The 22,355-nt window shown below is 36.5% G+C and overlaps 1 protein-coding gene across 1 annotated transcript in view; it reads right to left on the bottom strand.

The window, feature by feature from the left end:
* Nucleotides 1–491: 491 nt before the first annotated feature.
* The window catches only part of CTNND2 (catenin delta 2), a 546,840-nt gene continuing 524,976 nt past the window's right edge, over nt 492–22,355 (bottom strand). Inside the window, exons 21-24 of the mRNA XM_058176992.1 lie at nt 17,629–17,742; nt 14,654–14,785; nt 8,477–8,550; nt 492–5,751 (exon numbers count right to left, since the gene is read on the bottom strand). Of these exons, the coding sequence (XP_058032975.1) occupies nt 5,491–5,751; nt 8,477–8,550; nt 14,654–14,785; nt 17,629–17,742 (581 nt within the window). The 3' untranslated portion in view covers nt 492–5,490. The remainder of the gene's footprint in view (nt 5,752–8,476; nt 8,551–14,653; nt 14,786–17,628; nt 17,743–22,355) is intronic.

Below are 22,355 nucleotides of genomic sequence, written 5' to 3'. Positions count from 1 at the left end.
AGTTTGGCTGGAAGGTGATAGAAAAATACCGAAAAATTGTGTTTTGCCTCTGATGAAATTGATAATACTCTACTAATCTTTTAGATATCAGAGGTATTGTAGATGAAGTCTTTCCTTCATCCTTGGGCATTGTTGCATATCTATGTCCTTGATTTTATCTTTTTTACACCCTGCACTAGGGAGACCTAGTGGGGCAATGGTTAGCCTACAGTAATGCAAGATAACTCTGCCCATAGACAGAGTTTGAACCTGATAAGGCCAAAGGTTGACTCAGCCTGCCATCCTTTTGAAGCTGATAAAATGAGGACCCAGATTGTTGGGGGCAATATCCTAACATTATAAATTGCCAAGAGAGTGTTGCAAATCCTATGGGACGGTATATAAGTCTAAGTGCTATTACTATTGCTATGAAGGATTGTTCTCTGTAGTACAGCAGGATAGACAATCTCAGTACATGCTAGAAACACGTACATTGAAACAGTGTTTTCTGTTGATACTTATTGTATTATTTTTAATCCTTTTGCCATTTTACCTGGCAATATTTATTTAACTTTTGGGAATTTGTACATCACTAAAACATAGTTTCAATGTTAATATGGTTTAAGTAATATTTTATTCTTGAAATGTCCACTTTTTAAACTTAATATTGCTTCTGATAGTGCAGTTTTGATAGTATTATAATAGTGAAGCCATTTCTTTTCGATCATAAATAGCATCTTAGTAAAACAATGAATTTTTATATTGAGATCTACACAAGTGATCAAGAGTCTAATATGGTTTGCTTTAAAAACCGAACATTTTTACAGTACAGCAAATACATTTTATACATTTTTAAATCCCTCTTTTTTAGGAGCTACTACTTGACTGAAGAAAATGAAGGTGTTTAGTAACATTTCTTCCTTTTGAAAAAAACACAAAGCAAAACCAAAATTGGCTAGGTGATGGGTAGGAGGGAACGATTGGCTTTGCCCACCTAGAATTTGGCAATTCATTGGAATCCTAAAATTCCCTGCTGAAAGTCATACGTTTGCTACTGCAGGACAAAAATAAGGTGGCAAGGGAAATCAAATGCAATAAAGTTTTAAAAATGTTTAGACAGAAAAATCAGAAAATACAAATCTATCTCAAATGTTAAGTGGTTCAAGTGCTAATCTAATTTATGCGTTTTGAAAAACTTACCTTTTATAATATACATTTACAATTTCCTTTTGAGTAATCCCACTCATACATGTATTGGGAATTAGGATTTGCCCATAACAATAAGCTTAGCTAGAATTTGTTTTGCTTATTTTTAAATTATTTGAACATTTGAACTCACCCCAGCAACAACCCATGGCTTATATGGCAACTAAGCATGGTTCATTTTAATCAAGGCTCATTGTGATATCTGAGCCCAGAATTCTGGCTTATTTGTAAATTGCTGCTTCTACTTTATCTGTCCAATGAATAAAAGGGCAAGGTAAGAACACCTATCTGACTCCTAAAACCCTTTCAAATACATATCCATAAATGCTCACACATACAACACAGACAAAATCACACCACAAAAATCTCCCAAACATACACCCTATACCAAAATACCTCACAAAAATGAAACAAACTAATAAAAATGCACAAGACTCCCAAACTATGAAAGAATCTCTCACACATAAAATCCAACAAAAATGATCCATACATAGGAAATCCCCCCACAACCTCACACAAACACATGGTGAGCCCTGCAGCATCAAAAACAATTCAACAAACCATGCTTAAGAGACCTGGTTTAGTGTTATTCATGATTTAGCCTTACTTTTTGTTAACAATTTATTTAATGATCCACTGTATATAGTTTGTTATATACCTTATCAGATGTTTTTTTCCAGTCTGCACTTGAGGCTAGTTCACTTTGTATTTAGATCTTAATATTTTTTGGTTTTTTCACTAAGTTTGAAGATGATGATTCCTATCTTTGAATCTCTGTCCCTACACCAAGCCTTTAGTTATAGGGAAAAGCCTTATCAAGACTTCTTCAATTATTATATCCTGTATGACTATAACTTGTTGCTGGCAATCCTTATGATTTATATTGATATATTGACCATCAATTGTGTTGTAAATGTTGTACCTTGATGAACGTATCTTTTCTTTTATGTACACTGAGAGCATATGCACCAAGACAAATTCCTTGTGTGTCCAATCACACTTGGCCAATAAAATTCTATTCTATTCTATTCTATTCTATTCTATTCTATTCTATTCTATTCTATTCTATTCTATTCTATTCTATTCTATTCTATTCTATCCTTCAAATAGAGACACAATGTAGTGGAGTAGCTAAATTGTGGGATTAAGACTGGGAGGATTGATCTTGGATCTGCTTTTAACATCTTATCCATTCTTAATGATGGCAACTCACTAGGATGACCTATGACCAGTCATTTTCTCTCTTATCCCAATCTACCTCACACCTGTTGTTATAGCAATAAGACTGGAGAAGACAGAGCAATACATAAATAAAATATTACCTTCTCAACTGTTCAGAAATTTCACTGCAAAGATTTTTGAGCATCAACAATTGGACAAAATCCCAGGATACGACAGGTGGTTTCTACAATGACCTGCACTTGTTCATGAGAGGTGATGGATGAACTATTTTGGTCTAGTTCTGACCCTTTGCAAGTTGAGGGCACAGTCTTCATTACTCCAAACAAGTATTCAGAAAAAAATTTCATCTCTCAAATTGTTTGTAGGACAATATTCTCACAGGAAGAAAAAAATCAGTCAAGTTTCCAAAACCAATCCCGTCACATTGGTGACTTTTGATTATACAGTATATTAGTAATGGGACAGACACAACAGACTGGAAAAGGATCAGCAGTCAAGGGTTCAACTAACACAGTTGCTTGCGCTACATTTGCAATAATTTCTGAAGTTCTGGAAGACTTCAGAATGAGAAGTTGCCTAGCAGAAATGGAGGGTGCTGTGGATTTAGGGAGATAGCAAGGGATTTACACTTGCTGCGAGTGTAATATTTGCTGCCCAGTTCTTGCAAGATTTTAAGCAAGCAACAAATACAGTGTCTGGGCTCCAACCGCCCCTTCATTTAAAACAAATATCTGCATGACTGTTAAACAAAATACTACCAAACGTAGGGATGTATCATACGCTAAAATTCAAATTTTAATTCAGTAATTTGTTACTTTTTTTTAAAGACCAGTAAATCCTGTTTATGGATATGCCTTTGTTTCTGTTGTATCTGCTCTGAGTTAACAACTCAGAAATATTTAGTCACTTGAAGGTAAAAAATTACCAAAGCTGAAACTATGACCATAGATTTAAAAATGTCTTTGTTTCTTAAAACAAAATTTAGCCTGAACCTTAGATAAATGACATCCTCAAAAGAGTTCTGTCCTGCAGGTCTTATCACTTGATCATCAATTACCAGATATTAAAATAATTCAGATTAATTTTGCAGTATGTGTTAATTGAATTCTACTCTAACTTAACAACAATTGGACAGCTGAACATCTGATTATCCTACCATTTTCTGGTCTGCCTCAAATTATTTGGCTAACCAGAGATTATTGTTCTTTCTCATGGGCAATGCTGCATCTAAGTTATTGCCGGTGTCAGATGGCCTTCACACATGAAGGTGATGTGTTGCACCACCACAGGATGGAAGAGAATGACTACAATACTCTCTGAAGTACTACAGAGGATTGCTTATACTTACCAATTTTTCTTGCATGTAGACCAGGCTTCTCCCATTTGTTAAATTTGTTTAGATATGTGTTGAATACTGACAGTGTTTGGTATTTTCTATACTATTTGGAAATGGATCGATTAGGATATAAATTAGAACTCACCACTATGTTTTGAGCTTTCTATGAAATTTGTTTATTCTTCTGCTGGACTGGTTTACTTTAGAGCCAGCAGAGCATCTCAAGCAATGCCCCAGATGTCATTTTTCACTTAGGGGGCTGCTGTAATAATGAAAGTTACATAGTTTTTCCTGCCTTCCGTCTCCTTTTCCTTTCCTATCCCATCCTTTGCTTTCTTTACTAGAAGTGTCAGCAGAACATAGATCTCTTCCCTATCAGATTGGGGAAACAACTCTACTAGTGTAAAACATCCTCTCCCATTCAACATTTTGGCTTGAAATATTAGAAAGGTCTACAATAATGTCTTCCACCCAAAGCAGAGACACAACAAAAACAACACCCAAATGTATTGCTACACAAGCCTATACACTTGTTTCTTTTTGTGTATGAGCGTGCAAAATTAATTTCATCTGAAGGCCACCATATTCTTATACACAAAACATAATTCTATTATGTCTGGCAACACCATGATGGAACACAATTTTATGCTGCACAAACATACACACAAAATAGTATGCACATGTTTTGAGGACAGACACACACGTACATACATGAGCAAGAATGTATATTTTGATTAAGGATCTTGGAAATAGACATTCTTAGCAAATATGGATGACAGATCAATTGTAATTTATTTTCTTTTAACACTGTATCATCATAAAGAAAACTGGTATAAATGAAAAAAATCTATTTCAAATATCTACATCTAAAATTTTAGGCAGTGAAAAAGCACTTTGTTGACAAGGAGTGTGGAATGATGAATGTTAATTGTCAGAAACTGCTGAATGCCTTTTTTTTTTAGTTGCCACAAACAAATTCACATATCAGAACGAACAATACTGCTAAATATCAGTTTTTGTTTTCTCCTGTTAAAACATACTGGGGAAAAGAAAAAAAGGAAAAGAAAAAGAAAAAAGAAAAAACCCTCCCCTACCCCTGGAAATTCATACATATTTCAAAGTTGTGTAATTGAAGCAATATTTAGAACCATAGATGAAGAAACACTGTGGCATTGATGTAATATACACAATGCACTTTGCTTTCTCTTTCTCTCTGGTTTTTAAATCTGTAATGTACATCAAATACTTTACAACAATGCATTAACAAAAGGCAAGAAACATCTTGCTGTACAGAGGAAATCCCAAATGCAACTTGAAGCCTAAATTCACAATGGATGAAGAGAGGAAACAAAGGGTGAGAAGCTGTCCCCCATAAGGTTTGTAAACTGTTCATTTTCTTGTGCTTAACTCTGGACTCACTTCAGTGGTTGTAACTTCCCTAACTTCCTTCAGCCACATTCAGTGTACAGTACTATTTGTTTTAAACTCTACATTACAAGGTCAACTGCAAAGCTGCCCTCCCCCCGGTATATTTCTATATCTATATTTAAGAGATAGGATTCTATAGATACAGAAATAGATACACATCCCACTCTTTCTAATAACACTCCCACGCTTAGTTTCCCATTCTTTTAGCCATCTAAAGATACCTTAATTGTTCCAGACTGAGTATTAGGGCCTTCCTACGGAACAGGCTTTAACAAACTAAATTTGCAGGAAAAGAATGTCTTGTGATATGCATGCACATGCACAGTTCCTGGACCTCTTCTTTTTTTCTTGCCCAAATCTCAAACCCAGGAATCTGGAGAGGCTGGATAGTGGCTTGTTTCATAATTGAGTTCACTATAGGGCCGAGCAGCAGAATAGAAATCAACGTAGTTGCCAGTGGACTTGAGTCCCAGGTGCATATTGTACTCGCTGGCAGGTGGGCGATGATGCACTTGGTCTTCAAAGAAGGACTCATCATAGTTTCTTGATGAATTTTGAAATGGCTGATATGGTTCGTATTCCTTTCTTGTGGGCTCCTGTGGGACCGGCTGTGTTGAAACCTGTCAACAGAATAAGAAGTCTTGACTTGTTAGGGAAGACTATAATGATGGGAAACAAACTGCCATGTCACTTACAGTGCAGAGCAAGGTTCCACTTCAGTGGGACTTATTAGACAGACAATGTAATGTGAACATTACTGACATTTCAGCTGCTACAGAAAACATCTTAGTCTTCCTGAATGAATGTCACTGTTCTGCTTGATCTTTCTTCAAAGATTGCTTTACATTTACATTTGCAACCACTTTTAACAGGTTTTCCTCAAAAAGGGGGTAAAATAGACTTCACATTAAATTTTTACACATAGTATGATTTATGGGTGGAGGATCTCAGATTGCAGAATGTAAACAGTATTAGGAATGCTTGTCCATCGGTAAATTCATATATTTAGAGACATTTATTTAAATTATTTAAATCTTTAAATTCATATTTAAAGAGACATTTAGACTCTTTCAGGGCAAGTCTCGTCACTTCAGATCATCTGCACACTTCCCAACCTCACATCTTTTTGGAGGCCCTGATCCGTATTATTGCTACTACTTATTTCATCCTCATATGTGACATAACTCTAAAGTTGATAATAAGAGAAGTTCATAAGGTATCACATAAAAATGCAAATATTATAACTTAACGCATTCATTTTTGTTCCTGATTCTTGTTTCCTGCTCATCAGTTTGCTTGCTTGTTTTATAATTTGTGATTTTAGGAAATAATTATTTTTTTAGAAGAAAATTTATTTTTTTCTAATTAAAAAAAATTACTATACAATCATATGGAAATTGAAACATAAGAAAGTGGAAACTGAGATTTTTGAAACATTAAAAAAATATTCTGGCTGCATGCTAGCAGTAATGGTTTCAGACCAGAAAGCTATTTACAGAAATGTTTAGTCCACAGTCACATGGAATAGCCATCCCAAAAGGTCATACCCTGGACAGGGTAACACGACTGTCTTTTAAACAGGAGGTGAGAGCTAGTTTGATATAGTGATTAAAGGCTCTTGAGCTAAAAATCAGGAGGCCATGAGTTCTAGTCTTGATCTAGGCATGAAGCCATCTGGATGTCTTTCTCTTAGCCCTAGGAAACAGGCAGTGGCAAGCCACTTCTGAAAATGTTCCCAAGAAAACTGGAGGGACATGTCCTAGCAGCTACCTAGAATGAAGACTGACTTAGATACACACAAAAGTAGGAGATTAAATACATAATCTACTATGTGTCTTCATTTACATAATGATGGCCATTTTTTTATTGTGAAGGAATTTAGATACTCATTGAAAGCTAGCAAACTGAGTTTTTAAACTACCACAAAACAATCTGTCACTGAAAGCTCTTTTCACAAATATATATATATATATATATAATTTTAATTTCTATACTGCCCTTCTCCCAAAGGACTCAGGGCGGTTTATAGCCAGAGTAAAACAACAGATACAAAAATTAAAAAAAAATTTAAAAGACTAATTCAAATTTGGCTAAGAACTGTAAAAACCCAATAAAAACCCCCGTTAAAAACTATTAGGCCAGTCCTGCGCGATGGAACAAAAACATCTTCAGCTCGTGTCGTAAGGTCCGGAGGTCAGGGAGTTGGCGGATCCCTGGAGGTAACTCGTTCCAGAGGACTGGAGCCCCCACAGAGAAGGCCCTCCCCCTGGGGGTCGCCAGCTGACATTGTCTGGCCGACGACACCCTTAGGAGACCCTCCCTATGGGAGCTCATTGGTTGATGGGAGGCCACCGGTAGCAGCAGGCGGTCCGTAAATAACCGGGTCCTATGCCATGGAGCGTTTTAAAGGTGGTAACCAATACCTTGAATTGCACCCGGAAGACCACCGGAAGCCAGTGCAGCCTGCGCAGGAGAGGTGTTATATGGGAGCCTCGAGTTGCTCCCTCTATCACCCGCGCGGCCGCATTCTGAACCAGTTGGAGCCTCCGGGTGCTCTTCAAGGGGAGCCCCATGTAGAGAGTGTTGCAGTAGTCCAGGCGGGAGGTGACGAGGGCGTGAGTGACTGTGCATAGGGAATCCCGGTCTAAGAAGGGACGCAACGTATCAGGCGAACCTGATAAAAAGCTCCTCTGGCGACGGCCGTCATATGCTCTTCTAACGACAGCTATGCATCCAGAAGGACGCCCAGATTGCAGACCCTCTCCGTGGGGGCCAATGATTCGCCCCCTACAGTCAGCGATGAAATGTGATTACTGTTTACCATTTTCATGAAAATATATTTCTAATATTGGTCTCTATCTTTCATTTTCTCACATTCTTCTCAACAGAATCCCATCAGCAACTTCCTGAGTAATGGAGCTCCCCTAGCCTCATTTTTCTCTTATATACATATATGCCACAGAAAATGTAAAAAATATGTATTAGAGATGTTTAATAATATTGCCAGGAGACTACTTCAGATGATTTCAAAACTACTTTTTGAAAATGCCCAGTTTTCACTCTATTTGAAAATAAAGACATGTGCTTACAAACAAAATAATGAAAATATTTCTGCCATGTACTGATGCATCTGAATAATAAAGCTGCTTGGAAAATAGTTGGATATAAGTTGCATTTCCATAATTTACTGATAAATATAACATTTACCAGGATAGACTGGGAAAAAGTTCGTATCTGTGAAACATTGAATAGTTTTTCAACTATGATTCTTTAAAATTATTGCAGCTATATTAATCAATTTATTTATTTTTAGTTCAAAAGAGAATAAGTTGATTTACCACTTACTTGGTTGTGTTTGATATCTTCAGCAGGTGCACCGTAAGAATTTCTATACAAAGTAGAGATTCCAGAGTTCTGACCTAGAAGTGGGAGAAATAGGGATTATGTTACTAGGCAAAATGGCAGATATATGTGTGAGCTAGTAGCGATGGTAGGGCAAATTCAATAAGCTTTCATTAGCAATGATTTACTGATTCCCACATGAATCATCTATAAGAAAGAATATGTGACTGACATGTTTGTATTTCATCCCTTTCATATATTAGGAAATAGAAATCTTTATGCTGCACCGAAGCCAGTCATAGATACTTACTATGTACAGATTTCTTGAAAACATTTTAATAGTGAGAAGTAGCTGTGAAATCAATCTCACATCAATGAACAATTGACTGTCTGTCCAAGATGTATTAGCAAACAAGAGATTAAGGGATGACAGCACACCGGAAAGTGAGCAGTTGTGTGTAGGAATACTTTGCTAAATCATTTGGTGCCTTGCAGAGCCATAAATAAATGTATGAATGTCCAGTTTAAAGCTGCATCAAAAAGATTGCACTGTCACAAAAAATTACTTTTTCAGAACCCAATGCAGCATACAAACTCCTGGTTCTCTAAGAATGGTTTAAGAGAGATTTGGTTCCTCTTGAACTTTTTTGGGAAAATGTGCTTTGTTTATTTAAGGTAGTATATACTCCGATGCTCAGCCAAAAAATCTGACTTTCTTTGCTGTCATATTTAGTGGGGGAAAACCACAGAAAGGGTAGTTATAGATATACACAATGTATCTGATTATAGTTTTTTTAAAAAAAATGAGTGGTACCAGATGTTATAGTTGATATAAATGGAACATTACATAATTACCCTAAATGTATATATTTTACATATATAGTAATCTTGTGGTTTTAGAATGTCTGGCTACGTATTATTTTTGAAAGCTAGTTATTCTAGCGGGTTTCATCAGGGAATCTATTTTCTCAGAATTCAACCAATGGTTACTAGAATGAAAATTGAATGACTTCCTTTCCAAATGATGAGAGAATAATCTCCAGTTTTCTGTGAGATAATCTATTTTATAACTTGTATAGGGTGTTTCTGAAGCCTACAAGCCAAATATATAGCACACTATTTTGTGAGTGTTCAGTTACGATTAAGAATCTAACGTGTGGGCTGCCAGCAATCAAGTGTACTCCTTTATGTTCCCCCAGATTTTATTGTCCACCAGCGACAAATGTCCATCAAGATGCAAACTGTGGGCATGTATATTACAGAAATGTATTTATGTATAAGAAATCATGAGACAGTATGTATATGAGAAAGTGTTTACTCACATAGACTTTATGCTTGGAAATCAGCTAAGAATATGTGATGGGATCATTGTAAATGCATGTTGGGCAAATATTACAATTCAATAGCAAATAACTATTTTAATTAAAATATTTATTTAATCAGTCATTTTAAAATACAAAATTAAATTAAAAATCTACCTGCTTCTTGGGAGGAAAAAATCAGTCTTCAAAGAATGAATGTATATTTAGCTAATAACATCAAAATTACCTATCCTCTTCTGGTGGTATGATTCTAAAGCAGGGGTGTCAAACTCAAGGCCCGGGGGCCAGATCTGGCCCATGGGGCTGCCCTGTAAACAGCGAAGGACCCGCCCATGGTGCTTCTGCCAGTGAAAACGAGCTCCAGAGCTCTGATTTCAGCTGCCACGGCCTTCTGCAGCCCTCTGCCAGTGAAAATGGAGCTCAGGAGGGCCGCATGCGAGCTCCGTTTTCACTGGCAGAGGGTTGTAGGAGACCATGGCAGCTGAAAACAGAGCTCGGGAGCCTGTTTCTGCTGGGAGAGTGCTCGGACCACCATAGACACCCCCGACAAGAGTGACATCGAGCTGGCCATGCCCCCCCTCCCCCCGAGGTCAAACACAACCCTGATGTGGGCCTCAATGAAATTGAGTTTGTTCTAAAGCTTGTTCTAAAGCTATCAGCATTAAACAGACAACAGCTGTTCCAGAACAAGCATCCTTAATATCTTTCATTAAGTATTAACAACCTAAACCTCCACATATACTAGGTGTATCCAGAATTTTACAAACAAGCAGAATTATTCTCAATGAATAAAAAGAAATTTAAGAGGCCTGAATATTAGCTGATTTCAAAATGCTTCTGAAAATGCAAGTGTTACCAATAAACTGATCATAATTATTTAAAAGATGTCTTGACACATCTCCTGTGTTCTTCTGTTGGGAAGGTCTTATAAAAGGATTATAAGAGGTTGAATCAGAACAAGACTGTGAGTTGCACAATCTGGAGAGATTGTGTAACTCACCACATCACTCACTGACCCCATCAGGTATTTTTACAATTGGACTGTAATTTCAGATTCAAGGGATTTAACTCAAAGAATTGTAACTATCAGACTGGACAATAATGGATGGACCTGGATGTTCTTGCTACAGCTCTACTAATTCCCCCCCTTGTCTCACCAAAGCTAGTTCAAAGGTAGGAGTGACTCCATATTCCTAATAGTCTCTTACGCCAAGTACAGTGCAGCTGTGATCAAGACTTTTATGACTGCATACTATCTCTGACTCTGCAACTTCAATTCAGTCTAAAAAAATCTGACTGCAAATCATCTGTCAGAGTTTAAAAAGAAAGGCTCACAATGTTGAGATTTCATATCATGCTTTATTTAACTGTTTAATGTTTGGTTGATTCTGGTTTTCTTTCATGTCAGTTGAAAGTTCTTTGTCGAGATGGTAATTCAGTTCATACATAATCAAACAGAATAATTGTTCATTTAGTCTACATCTACTCTTCAGATTTGATGTGATAACCATGTGCCACAAGCTCTGCTCTGGTAGCCTGTAAAAGCAAAATAAGATTTGTAATCTCTGTTCGTAACCAGACAACACAAGCTATTATAAATGACATTTGTTTTGGCTTGAAAGTCTAGTCTCATAAGACACCTGACTATCTGGCAGGGCAAAAATGAGACTCCTATCTTTGTCTATGCATTAGTACTGTAGCCAACGAAAATGCAAGATAGAGGGAGCAAGGGGAAAGAAAGAACATCACAAGAACTGGAATAACAAAATCCTGCAAAAAGTCACTGGTTAAAAAGTGAGAAAAGAAAATGATAAACTAGCTAACTTTGCATGGAACAGGTTAATAAACATGCTCCCACTGAAGCATATATCAGTCTGGCCTTTTATACTGCTCAATTAGATTTTAACAAGCAAGGTTGTACTTATATTGTAGCTAGGTAACAAGTAGTCAACCATATACTTGCCCCACACAACCCAGACAGGGCATTGAGGGATAGTGAGTGATAAGATGGTATAAAAGCAGCAGATCCCACTGTAGATTTGCTTCAACAAGGCCTTAAATCTACCCCCATAACATCAAAAATATGAATAATCAGCACAACAAATTACAGTAGGGAAGAAGCTAAAATGGGCTCTTAAACATAAAATCCAATTTTAAACAGTACCTTATCTGTTGCTGTTTTTCAGTTCTTCAAAAGTTCTTGATGAATCAATTATCTAATGAAGGATTCATGGGTTTCAGATGATCAGAACTATTGTTCTCGTAGAGTTCATTTAATCTTTTGGCTCCATTGGATACATTTAGGGTATGCTATAGAATGTGGTGTCATGGTATGATGGAACGGCATTGCTGTTTAACAAGAAGCTTAGAATGATAGCTCTTGAGAGACTGGTCTCCTATTATCAAACAAAATTGCTGAAAGGAACAGCTGTCAAGTATAATCTACAGCAGTGAATCTATTTGGTTTTACTACAGTTAACACTCAATAATTTAATGTTTTTAAATAGTTTTCCTCCAGCTTGTCCTTTTACTCCCTCAACATACATATTTAGGTAAGGATATTTCAACTGTGTTCCAAGAATTTGAGGGGATTCTGTGAGAAAATAAGGACCAAAAAAATGCCTCCTTTTATTCAAAGATAATCAAGGTTATATACAACATTTTTAAAGATACAGTAGAAAAGGCAAGGTTTGTCAGCTTATCTTGGAACCTCTTTTTCTAGAAGGATGTTTGTGCTCATTATGGCTTTGCCTCTGGTTAATTAATTTTTTTTAATTAACAGGTTTTGCATGCTGGTGGAGTTTGAAAATCCCTGGTTTGGATGGTACCACCTACAGTTGTTGTTCTTATTAGGAAACTTCCTGTTATTCTTATTATAATAATCTTAAAACATTGAGAAATTATTAGCTTCACGTTAAATTTAGTTCTGTGCCATGCCGGTCTATGGCTTGTCAACAAAATTGATAAATGTTACCCCTTTTCCTAAGCGAATTGCTTTAATCTCCTTAAAATATTTTCTGTAGAGACAGATGAGTGGAAAACTAAACTCCCTTTGCTGTGTGTATGATGACCATACTCTCATTTTTATCCCAGAAAGCCATCAGTATAACTTTATTCTGCTTTATTCCAGTCCTCGGCCAACCAGGAATCAGGCTGCACAAGCGAGCAAAGCCCCATCCACACATAGGTGGGATCCAGGCAGAGCACGAAACCATGCCTCCCTGGTCTGCGGAAAAATACACCCTTTACGGAACTGGTCCTTGGCACTGAACAGATTGGGAGCCACTGATTTAGCTGACAAACCATGACTAAAAATAGCCTAAAAATCAGTAACATTAGTTACTAAAATAGCATTTTTTAAATTATTAGCATAATAGCCAGACAAACCTAAAACTGATAAATGGTGGAATTTTGGAGAAATGAATGGACATAGACCAATGTAGATGTCCTTTTTTCCCCTTAAGATCCTCTGAAGCATTAAAGAAAAGGAGTTTCTTCCCACCAGGGCAATGGTGAGCCTTTTCTGTCTCATGGCACCATGGTTACCATTTTGTCTCATGATAACAAAAGATGATGTCCATATGCAAATTGCACCTGTTTGCACAATAGAGACCTTTGCATTGATATACATAACAGTATCAGAGTTCTTCTAGATGATGTCACAGATATAACATCTGGAAAGGCAAAGATGCTCATACTGTATAATGAATCTAAACACTCAAGTGAGGTTATAACCACCAATCAAGGTATGGCATTAAAGCAGCTTTTCCCAACTTGATGTGACTTGACTCCTCTTAATGTCCAACTCCCATCAACCACAGCCAATGACAATGGATTATGGAATTTGTAGACTGAAATATCTGGATAGTATTAGAACCCTTACATGCAGCTGAAATTAAATCTAGCTTTATGCTATTTTTTGTAACAAAATGTTTCTAAATAGATGATGATTTTCATGCCATCTTCCCAAATGTATTAGTTACTTTATCTGAGGTTGGGCGGCATTCAGTATGCTTTTCTGCCATGCCATGTTAAAGACTTCTATTTTGAAATGTAAGAAATACCTCATAGAACTCTTTTATACCCCTTTCAGAAAACAGCATAAACATTACAATTTTAAATAGCAACAAATATAACTGTAAAATTAAGCCAAAAGTTTTGTGGGAAGAAGATAATTAGCATTTGTTAAAGAGAGAAAATTATATTCCCCAGATAAAGCAGAGCTGTAAAAAAACTGATTTGGGCTGTCACAAACAGTGATTTACTCCACATGGGATGAATTACAGTATTATAATCACTGCCAAAGCACAACTATAGCTAAAGATGATTGTGTGTGCTCTCCAATATTGTTATTAAGCCACAAGAAGTAGTTCATACATACATCCTTCAGTTTAAAATAGTGTTTTACATCTTTCAGTTTAAAGCATGCTGGGCAAAAAAATTCTGTGAGTTGAAGTTCACATATCTTAAAAGTTGCTAAAGTGGAGAAATAGTTGCTTTAAAGGAAGGAGGAGGAGAAAGAGGTAATAAAATCAGATACATCACTTTTCCTTTTATAGTGGAAATAGTATTAGGATGCCAGATTCCTATAGTAAACATTATGGTGCAGAGATTGAAGGCTTGGAGTTTGGAAACAAAAGTTTAAATCTGACACTTAATAGATATTCAACTGAATTCAGTCAAGTTGTTACCTCAAAATGATTAGCAATATTTGAGTAGAAGCCGTTAATGTAGTTTACAGAGACTGTAAAGCTTAAAACATGCTTACTAAGTATGTCTGTATTACCATCAGAGTCAATTCCAGCCCAGAAGGTTTTCTTTCACAATGTTTATATATCACATACAATTCCTGGCTCACCTGTCATGGTGTCTTTTCTAGAAGTATGCTCTCCTTTATTCCCATGGTAGGTAGCATTTGTTCCAGTTGACTCATAATCTGTTTTTCTTTCTTTTAAACTGATCATTTCCCGAGGGGAGGCTGGGGCACTTGCTACAAACAAAAACAAATGCAGATCTTAGAACTCTGACTGACTGAGTTGCATGGTAAAGTATATAAACACATGTTCTAAGCAATGCAACAACGCAGTTAGCTTGAAAATAATAAATCTCTTTAAAACTAGTTTCATTTGAAAATATGTGGCATCTGGACATACATAAAACTCTTAAATGGAAATAATCTTGATCACATACCTTAGAAATTAAATTTAACATATTGTCTTTGAACATCAGCTGTTTAAAATCTTTGTCTTATAGAAGAGGGAAAGATAAAGCCACTAAGATAAACCATGACAATGAACCCCATTGATACAGATCAGATCAATCAATGGCATCACACAAAAAAGGAATAGAATAATAATAGCAATAGCACATAGAATTATTTACTGCTTCACAGTGCTTTACAGCCCAATCTAAGCGGTTTACAGACACAGCATATTGCCCCCAACAATCTGGCTCCTCATTTTACCGACTTTGGAAGGATGGAAGGCACTCACTCACACCTTGAGCCTGTGAGAATTGAACTGCCAAACTGCTGGCAGCCAGCAGTCAGCAGAAGTAGCCTGCAGTACTGCATTCTAACCACTGCACCACCCCAGCTCTTATAATAATGATGATTATGTCACCACAGGCCAAAAGTAGCACTCCTGAACCTTTCTAAAATTATTCAAAGGCACCCTCCACGAATTCCATAAAATTTGTCATAATAAGAGGATGTGCACATAGCTGTTTTATTTGACTTCATTTATGATTTACCACTTTGTGGCCCAGAATCATACTGGTATTCTATTCACATCAGTTCCACAAAGGCCCAGATCTAAAATAGCAGATTATAAAATTTAATATACCCAGGACTGATTTGATACTCTCATATACTTTCAACATTAGCTTTTTGTTAAGATGCACAGCAGCAAGGGCAAGTTTTTGCTCAAAGCAAGGGATAAATGGAACATCATTTGACTAATAATTAAAGACAGCATTCAGCTCCCTTTTCACCAATTATTAAAGACTTCACTTCTTCCCTTTCTTTTAGGCAAAAAAGGGAGATTTGGAAACTTAAACTTTCTGCTGTAATTTCCTGAGTCTTTTCATCCTTTATGTAGCCCAATATTTTTTTTAAATTGAGAAGTAGTGCTCAAGCTGCTCCTTCAGGATCAAAGAATCTAGTCATACATGATTGATTCGTAAACTAAATTTAGCCACCAGCTAACAAGTATGACATTCACGGTTTTCAATGCTATGGGCTCATCAAATCAGGTGATGTTGTGGAACATGTGCGTAATACACGTTAAGATATATCCTTTCAAGATGCATGCTCATAATCCACCTGATATGTATTTCAGATAGCAGTATATGTTCTACATAAATTCCAAAAATAAATGTTTTTCTTTCAAGTGAAACTATTATAAACATTACTATTAATCAAACATAGCTAATTCTCCAGGCCCAGATAAAGTTATCATCCAGCTTGCCATCCTTGCCTTTTTATATTGCAAATTAGCTGGATTTGTAATGTTTGGTGAAGTTTTTTTATCCATCTTTTCCAAAAGGGGAAATCTGCTAGCTATCTGGAGCACTTTGATTGCAGCAAGAGCCTCTTCCAATTCAAAATAAATGCATGTTCTATCTTTGCTTGTTCACAGTGAAGATGCAATCTGTTTCTTAAGAAAAAGTACACAGGGAACCTGACGCATGCTTTCTCCTTGCTTGATATTTGAAAAACTTACTTGCTTATTGCCTAGGTCTTTTTAAAAAACTAGCTACATTTTCTTTTTCCAGCCTTCTCTATTCTTTCCCAGCAAAAATTAGCAGATCTTGCAATTAGTTTTGTAGGTTTCTGAGTAGGGGTCCCAATTTTTTTCTTGATGAAGACTCTTTGGCTGCTTGGAATTATTCAAGAATCAAAGAAACATGACAATGGCTGTGCTTGGATAAAGGATTTTTTACAGCCACACATCCTTGAAATCTTCACCGTCACCAGCTCTTTTGAACGAACAGTGTAGAAAACTTGAACGTTACTGTTTTTTATGCTTTTTGCCACCTCATTGTTCTTTTATAAAGTTGAATTTGATTTTCTTCAATTCCATTTGGCATGAATTTTAGTATTTTGGCCCCATCCCATTTAGTCATGCTGAGGCCATACATTATCAGTTTGCTCCCAGTTATTATAAAATATATTAATAAATTATGCCAAAACCCAGTGAAAATGATTAATAATTACAGTTTATCCAAAGGCCTTAGAAACAATAAGGAAAAAAATGTGTAGCAAAATCCACTATACAATCTCTAATCTCTTCATAACTTGAAAGAGTACATTTTCAAAATAAAAATGAACACAACAATATGCAATCTTACATGAATTAGGCAGTAACAATTATTTATTAGCATAGGTATATATCCAAAATGTATTCAAATCAACAAGGAAGGGGAGAAACCAGAAGAACAAGTAACCAAAATTTACATACCCCTGTAAATTCTTCGACTACCCACCAATCTGTGTTATGTCATTGACAGTAAAATTGGGTAAGAATGCAGTTTCCCATGTGAGTAACCCCAATAGTATATAGCAGAACCTTGCTGTAATGGGTGGTTGTTACTATTATAAAGTACTGTAGAGGAAAAAACCAGCTCTGTAACTCTGTGCTCGTAAAGCGCATATAGCCTCCTTGATACAAAGATTCAAGGCTTATCCAAGCAAGAAATGGGAACCTGAATCCCAAGAGAAGAAAATGCTTACACTTTCCATTTCAACAGCTTGAGAACAAAAATGCTCAGCTATAGATGACAGAAATCAGAAACTACAGGTAAAAGCTGCTGCATAACTCAGATGTTATATACCTGAATTGCTTGGTTGAATGTAAAGCACTGCTTCAGGCCCTGTTGGTCTACTGGCCTTCTGTAAGGTCTTAGTTTTTCCTCTAGGCAATGGGTCAGAATGCTGGATAAGTCCATCTAGAAATGAAATGATTTGAATGGGAATATGTTGTTTTTAATCTCAGTTGTTCTATACTGAGTATCTTGAGTTCTGTTGCTGTTGTGAATTTAACAGCAATATACCATAGGTACATAAAACAATAAGGTTAATGTGAGGCAAATAACACTTAGAAACACTAAAACCAATACTGCTGCATAATCATGTGGCCACTAACCCCCCTCCAATCTGCCTAAAAACATTGCTTCCAGATCCTTTGTAAAACCCCATAATCCAGGGAACAAGAATGAGTAAAAAGTGGAAGAAGCCACTGATTCTCAATTTGTATTTTGCCCCATTCAATTCCATGGATATAGTATGGCGCCAACTAAAACATGAGCGAGAGTAGGGGAAAGAGATGTCCAGTTTTGGACTGTTAGTAACAAATCTATCTATCTATCCAACTAACCAGCCAGCCAGCTACCCAAACAAAAACTCACACAAGCAACAATGGCAAATACTTTATTGACCAGCATTTGGGAGGAAGTGGAACCCAAAAGATTAAGAAAAATGAGAAGTTGTTCATCAGCAGCTGGGGAGCAAGCATAGGATCTGGTGCATTTGCTGCATAACTGCCAGTCATAGTAGGTAGGTTGTCATGCAGGTTCTCAATTCTATGCATCCTTCTGGGCACTTGTAAGGAAATCTTTCTCCTCTCCTGTTTTTAACAGACTGTGAAATAGTTCTTGTATCTGGAGGAAAAGTCTGTAGGAAATAATTGGAAATGGAAAGAATGAGCCTCAGATAGTGAATGGAAGACAACATTTTAAAAATCTGAATATATAGATATTTGTTGGTAGAAGGAGAGAAGAGTAAATGATATCATCTGATCATTTGTCAGTGTTTGTATCTTAGTCGCCAACCCCCACTGGGGAAAGAGACTTTGGTGTCTGTGAATATAGCCATGTTTAAGGCCAAAGCAGCTATCCCTTTGAGGCCAAAGGAATGCATATAGCATTTTTGGGAAGCCAAATGGGTGCAATGAGTGGGGAAATGATTGAAAGTAGTGAACTAAATTATTTTTCTTGCTTGAGTGTGCAATACTATAGTTTTCCACAATAGTAGTAAAAGAAGAATCTGAGATTTTTAAAAAAGAAAAACTTCATGTGAGTACTGTAATGGTTTATTCATATGTGTTGCTCTCTCAGGCAGAATTGTGTGTGAGTGAAAAGGCTGGCTGGTGTCAACAGCTGCAGAGTTTCCTCTGAGCAGGGATAAGTGCTTTCTCTCTGAGTGCGAAAACATTTCCTTTTGTCATTACAGTGTAGGCAAGTCACCTTATTTACAAAGGGAAGGGGGAGGTAGTCACAGCAATGAACACTTTGTTGTGATTGTTCTTTTAGCTTGCTTACCTGTGTGAGTTGTTTTATCCAGGTGTACTCCACTTCTTGGAAGGCAATTTGATGTGTGATATTTACATTCAGATTCCTTAGCACTCTCTATGTGACTACTAAGCACAGAGGTTAGCAACATATTCACATTTCTGTAAGGGTTTCAGGTATGGTTTTTCCCACTGGTAAAATTTCTTGTGAAATTTAAGCATGCAATAGAGTAATAATATTAAACAAAAAATTCAAAAAGAAGACGAGGAACAGAATGTTTAATGAAGGTAACTTGGGTCTACTATTTAAATATTTAATATGGTTAAGAAGCAAACTATATCATGAAGCAGATTAATTAAAATAAACATTAAACACATTTGTTCTCTGTGAGATAGTGGTAATGAAATGAAAATGCAATGTAATTTTTCTGGACAAGCACTGCTATGTGTTACCTCTTGATAAATCTGGTCAACTGTTGACTTAACATGATGGAAACACTTAATCGATACAGGTGGTATTTTTGTGTGTTATGATTCAAATGCTCATCTAACAATAAAATTATTTCATATTTTGTATATTCCCAATGAAAATAATCAGAACTTGTTTATTTTTGCTCTTCCTAAAAGAAATTCCTTAAAGACCAATTGTGTGTATTTGTCAATGAAAGACTGCAGATTATATATGTGGAATTATTGAATTCATTCATAAAAAACACTTTTGATATTCTTTTATGATCCCATAGAGAATATAAGGGAATATTCATGAACCTAAAATGTGGTTGAGCATACCTAGTAACACCATCCAAAGTTATATATGATACAAAATACTAGTCATAATACACTACTCATTTCTATGGAAATTCAGCTAATTGCCTAGTGATCCAGTTCATAGTCAACATAAAAAAATAGGAAGCTTTGCTATTACATTTTCAAATTTGTCTTATTTTATTATTGTTTGCTGCTCAGAATTACTTATTAAGATGGGTGGCCATACAAATCGAGTTAATAAACAAATAAATTGCATATTTAATGGCAGAAAGACTTTGAGTAAAAATATAGGAAATTATGCAAACTACAATTGAAAGAAGTCATACAAGATTGGAAAAGGTGGAGTTAGCTGGTCTGTAGTCTCCCTGAATTAATCACAATTGTATTGATAGCATCATTATCATTGTAATGCAAACTAAAAAGCTAAATTTGTAAAAGTATGTTGCTATAATGTATAAAAGTAAAAGTTTCCCCTGTCCATCCATGCAGTGGTGAGATTCAAATAATTTAACAACCGGTTCTCTGTTCTAATGACTGGCTTGGTAGGCATGGCTGGGTGGTCATGTGACTGGGCGTGGCCAACTCGATGTCACTCATCAAACCCAGCCCTACCTCCGGCCACTCGCCTTAAAGGCAGAGGTGGGATTTAGCTGGTTTGGACCGGTTTATCCCACCACTGGTTGGCCCCGCCCCCACCCATTTTTCGCCCTGTTTTGAAGTCCACAAGTTTTAAAGTTGCCAAGGTTGAATACCCCTGAGCTAGATGTTCTAAAAGATCAATGTTTTTCAAATTTGGCAACTTTTAAGATGTGTAGACTTCAACTTCCAGAATGCTGTCTGGGCAATTCTGGAAGTCCACACATTTTAGAATGCAAGTTTGAAAAACCCTGTCAAAAATGGGCAAATTAAGATCCCTTTTAGGGGTCTGTGCTTTGGTCTACTTTTCTTTAAAAAAACATATTACAGATTATCCTGAGCAGCATATCTATGAAGGAAGACTCTCATAGAAATATGCTATATGCATAAAAATATGGAAAGGCATCTAAGGATCACTAATCTCCCCACCTTCATGGACCATAATTTATGAGAAGTTTGTAATGATCTCAATAGAAGTTTTCCTCAGCTCTGCTTTGCCTGAATATGCAATATCTATGCTCTGTCATTGAGCTGTGATCATTCTAAAAACAGACATAAAGTTCTCTCAATCACAAGAATTGTCCTCCATTCTCTTTATTTATAGTATGGGACCCTAAAAATAGACACTAAGTTCTCCCAATCATAAAACTTTCCTCCTCTGTCTTTATTTATATTGTGGAATAGTCAGATAATGAGGAAAAGCTGAGCAGGAGAGATACATGGACAGATATTGATCTGATTTATCCTAGAACTATTATCATTGGAAAAAAGGGACTTTTACACTGATACTTAAAGATTCCTTCCCTACCTCACCCCATTACTGATGTACTGATATGAGGAAATGGTCCAAGTGGGTGGAAGGATTTTTGACTCTCTTTCAAGCTTTTCTCAGAATTGGTTCTAAAACTATTCGTAAAGTTTATTAATATAGAAATTGTAATTGGAGCAAAGAAGGAAGCAGGGGACTTTAGGAAGACAACATTATGCAATTCAAGTTTTTGATGAAGTTTTCTTGTTTTCCTTATTTTCATATTTTGGCTTTAAATCAACCCAAAGACATTGCATTTGTTCAACATAATCTATATATGGGGTATGGGAACTTACAGTATATCAATTTCCCCCTCCAAAGTTTTGCTATAGTCCAGATGTTATTGTGCTTAGTAGTGTGATTTTATACTATTTCATATGATTGTGTAATAATCCAAATTCAGAAGGGGGACTATGCTTTGCGGTGAAGGCTCATTTTGTGTTTGCCAGCAAATGTTTAAAAGATTTGTGCAGTGCGGCAGGAAAAAGAACAATGGATGTGAGGCATTGAGAGGTCTGAAGTGTGTGCCCATGCTACAAATTCCTCCTCCCCTTTCAAATCCAGATTGTTGTGCAGCTTCAAGAGAGGTAATTGAAGATTTTTGGGCTGTTTTTTTGGATGTTTTTCAGCCATTTTCAGGCTGTTTTTTGGGCCGTTTTGGATGTTCAGTAGTAGTAAATAAATAGAGAGGGAAATTGTACCTTGATGAGGCCTTTCACTCAATTTCCTTCTCTATTTACTACTACCGAACATCCAAAACGGCCCGGAAAACAGTCGAAAAATGGCCCCAAAAATGGCCAAAAAAACGGCCAGGGACAGCCAATGGTGGGATTAGCAGATTCACCAAACTGGGCAGAATTTTAACAACCAGTTTGCCCGAACCGGTCCAAACTGGCTGAATCCCACCTCTGCATCTGTGTCCACCTCGAGGGAGTGGTACTTAACATTGATTTTTTAATTGAGGAAGGCAGCATTGTCCAGAGACATTTCCATGGTCATGTGATCAGCATGCTGAGATTACCTAAAACGTTATTTTCACACTGAAATGGTACCTATTTATC

Source organism: Ahaetulla prasina, chromosome 3 (genome assembly GCF_028640845.1).
Source record: "Ahaetulla prasina isolate Xishuangbanna chromosome 3, ASM2864084v1, whole genome shotgun sequence".
In the NCBI taxonomy this organism is placed as follows: domain Eukaryota; kingdom Metazoa; phylum Chordata; class Lepidosauria; order Squamata; family Colubridae; genus Ahaetulla; species Ahaetulla prasina.
Note: the sequence above shows the minus strand (reverse complement) of the source record. Positions and strands in the feature narration are given on the sequence as shown.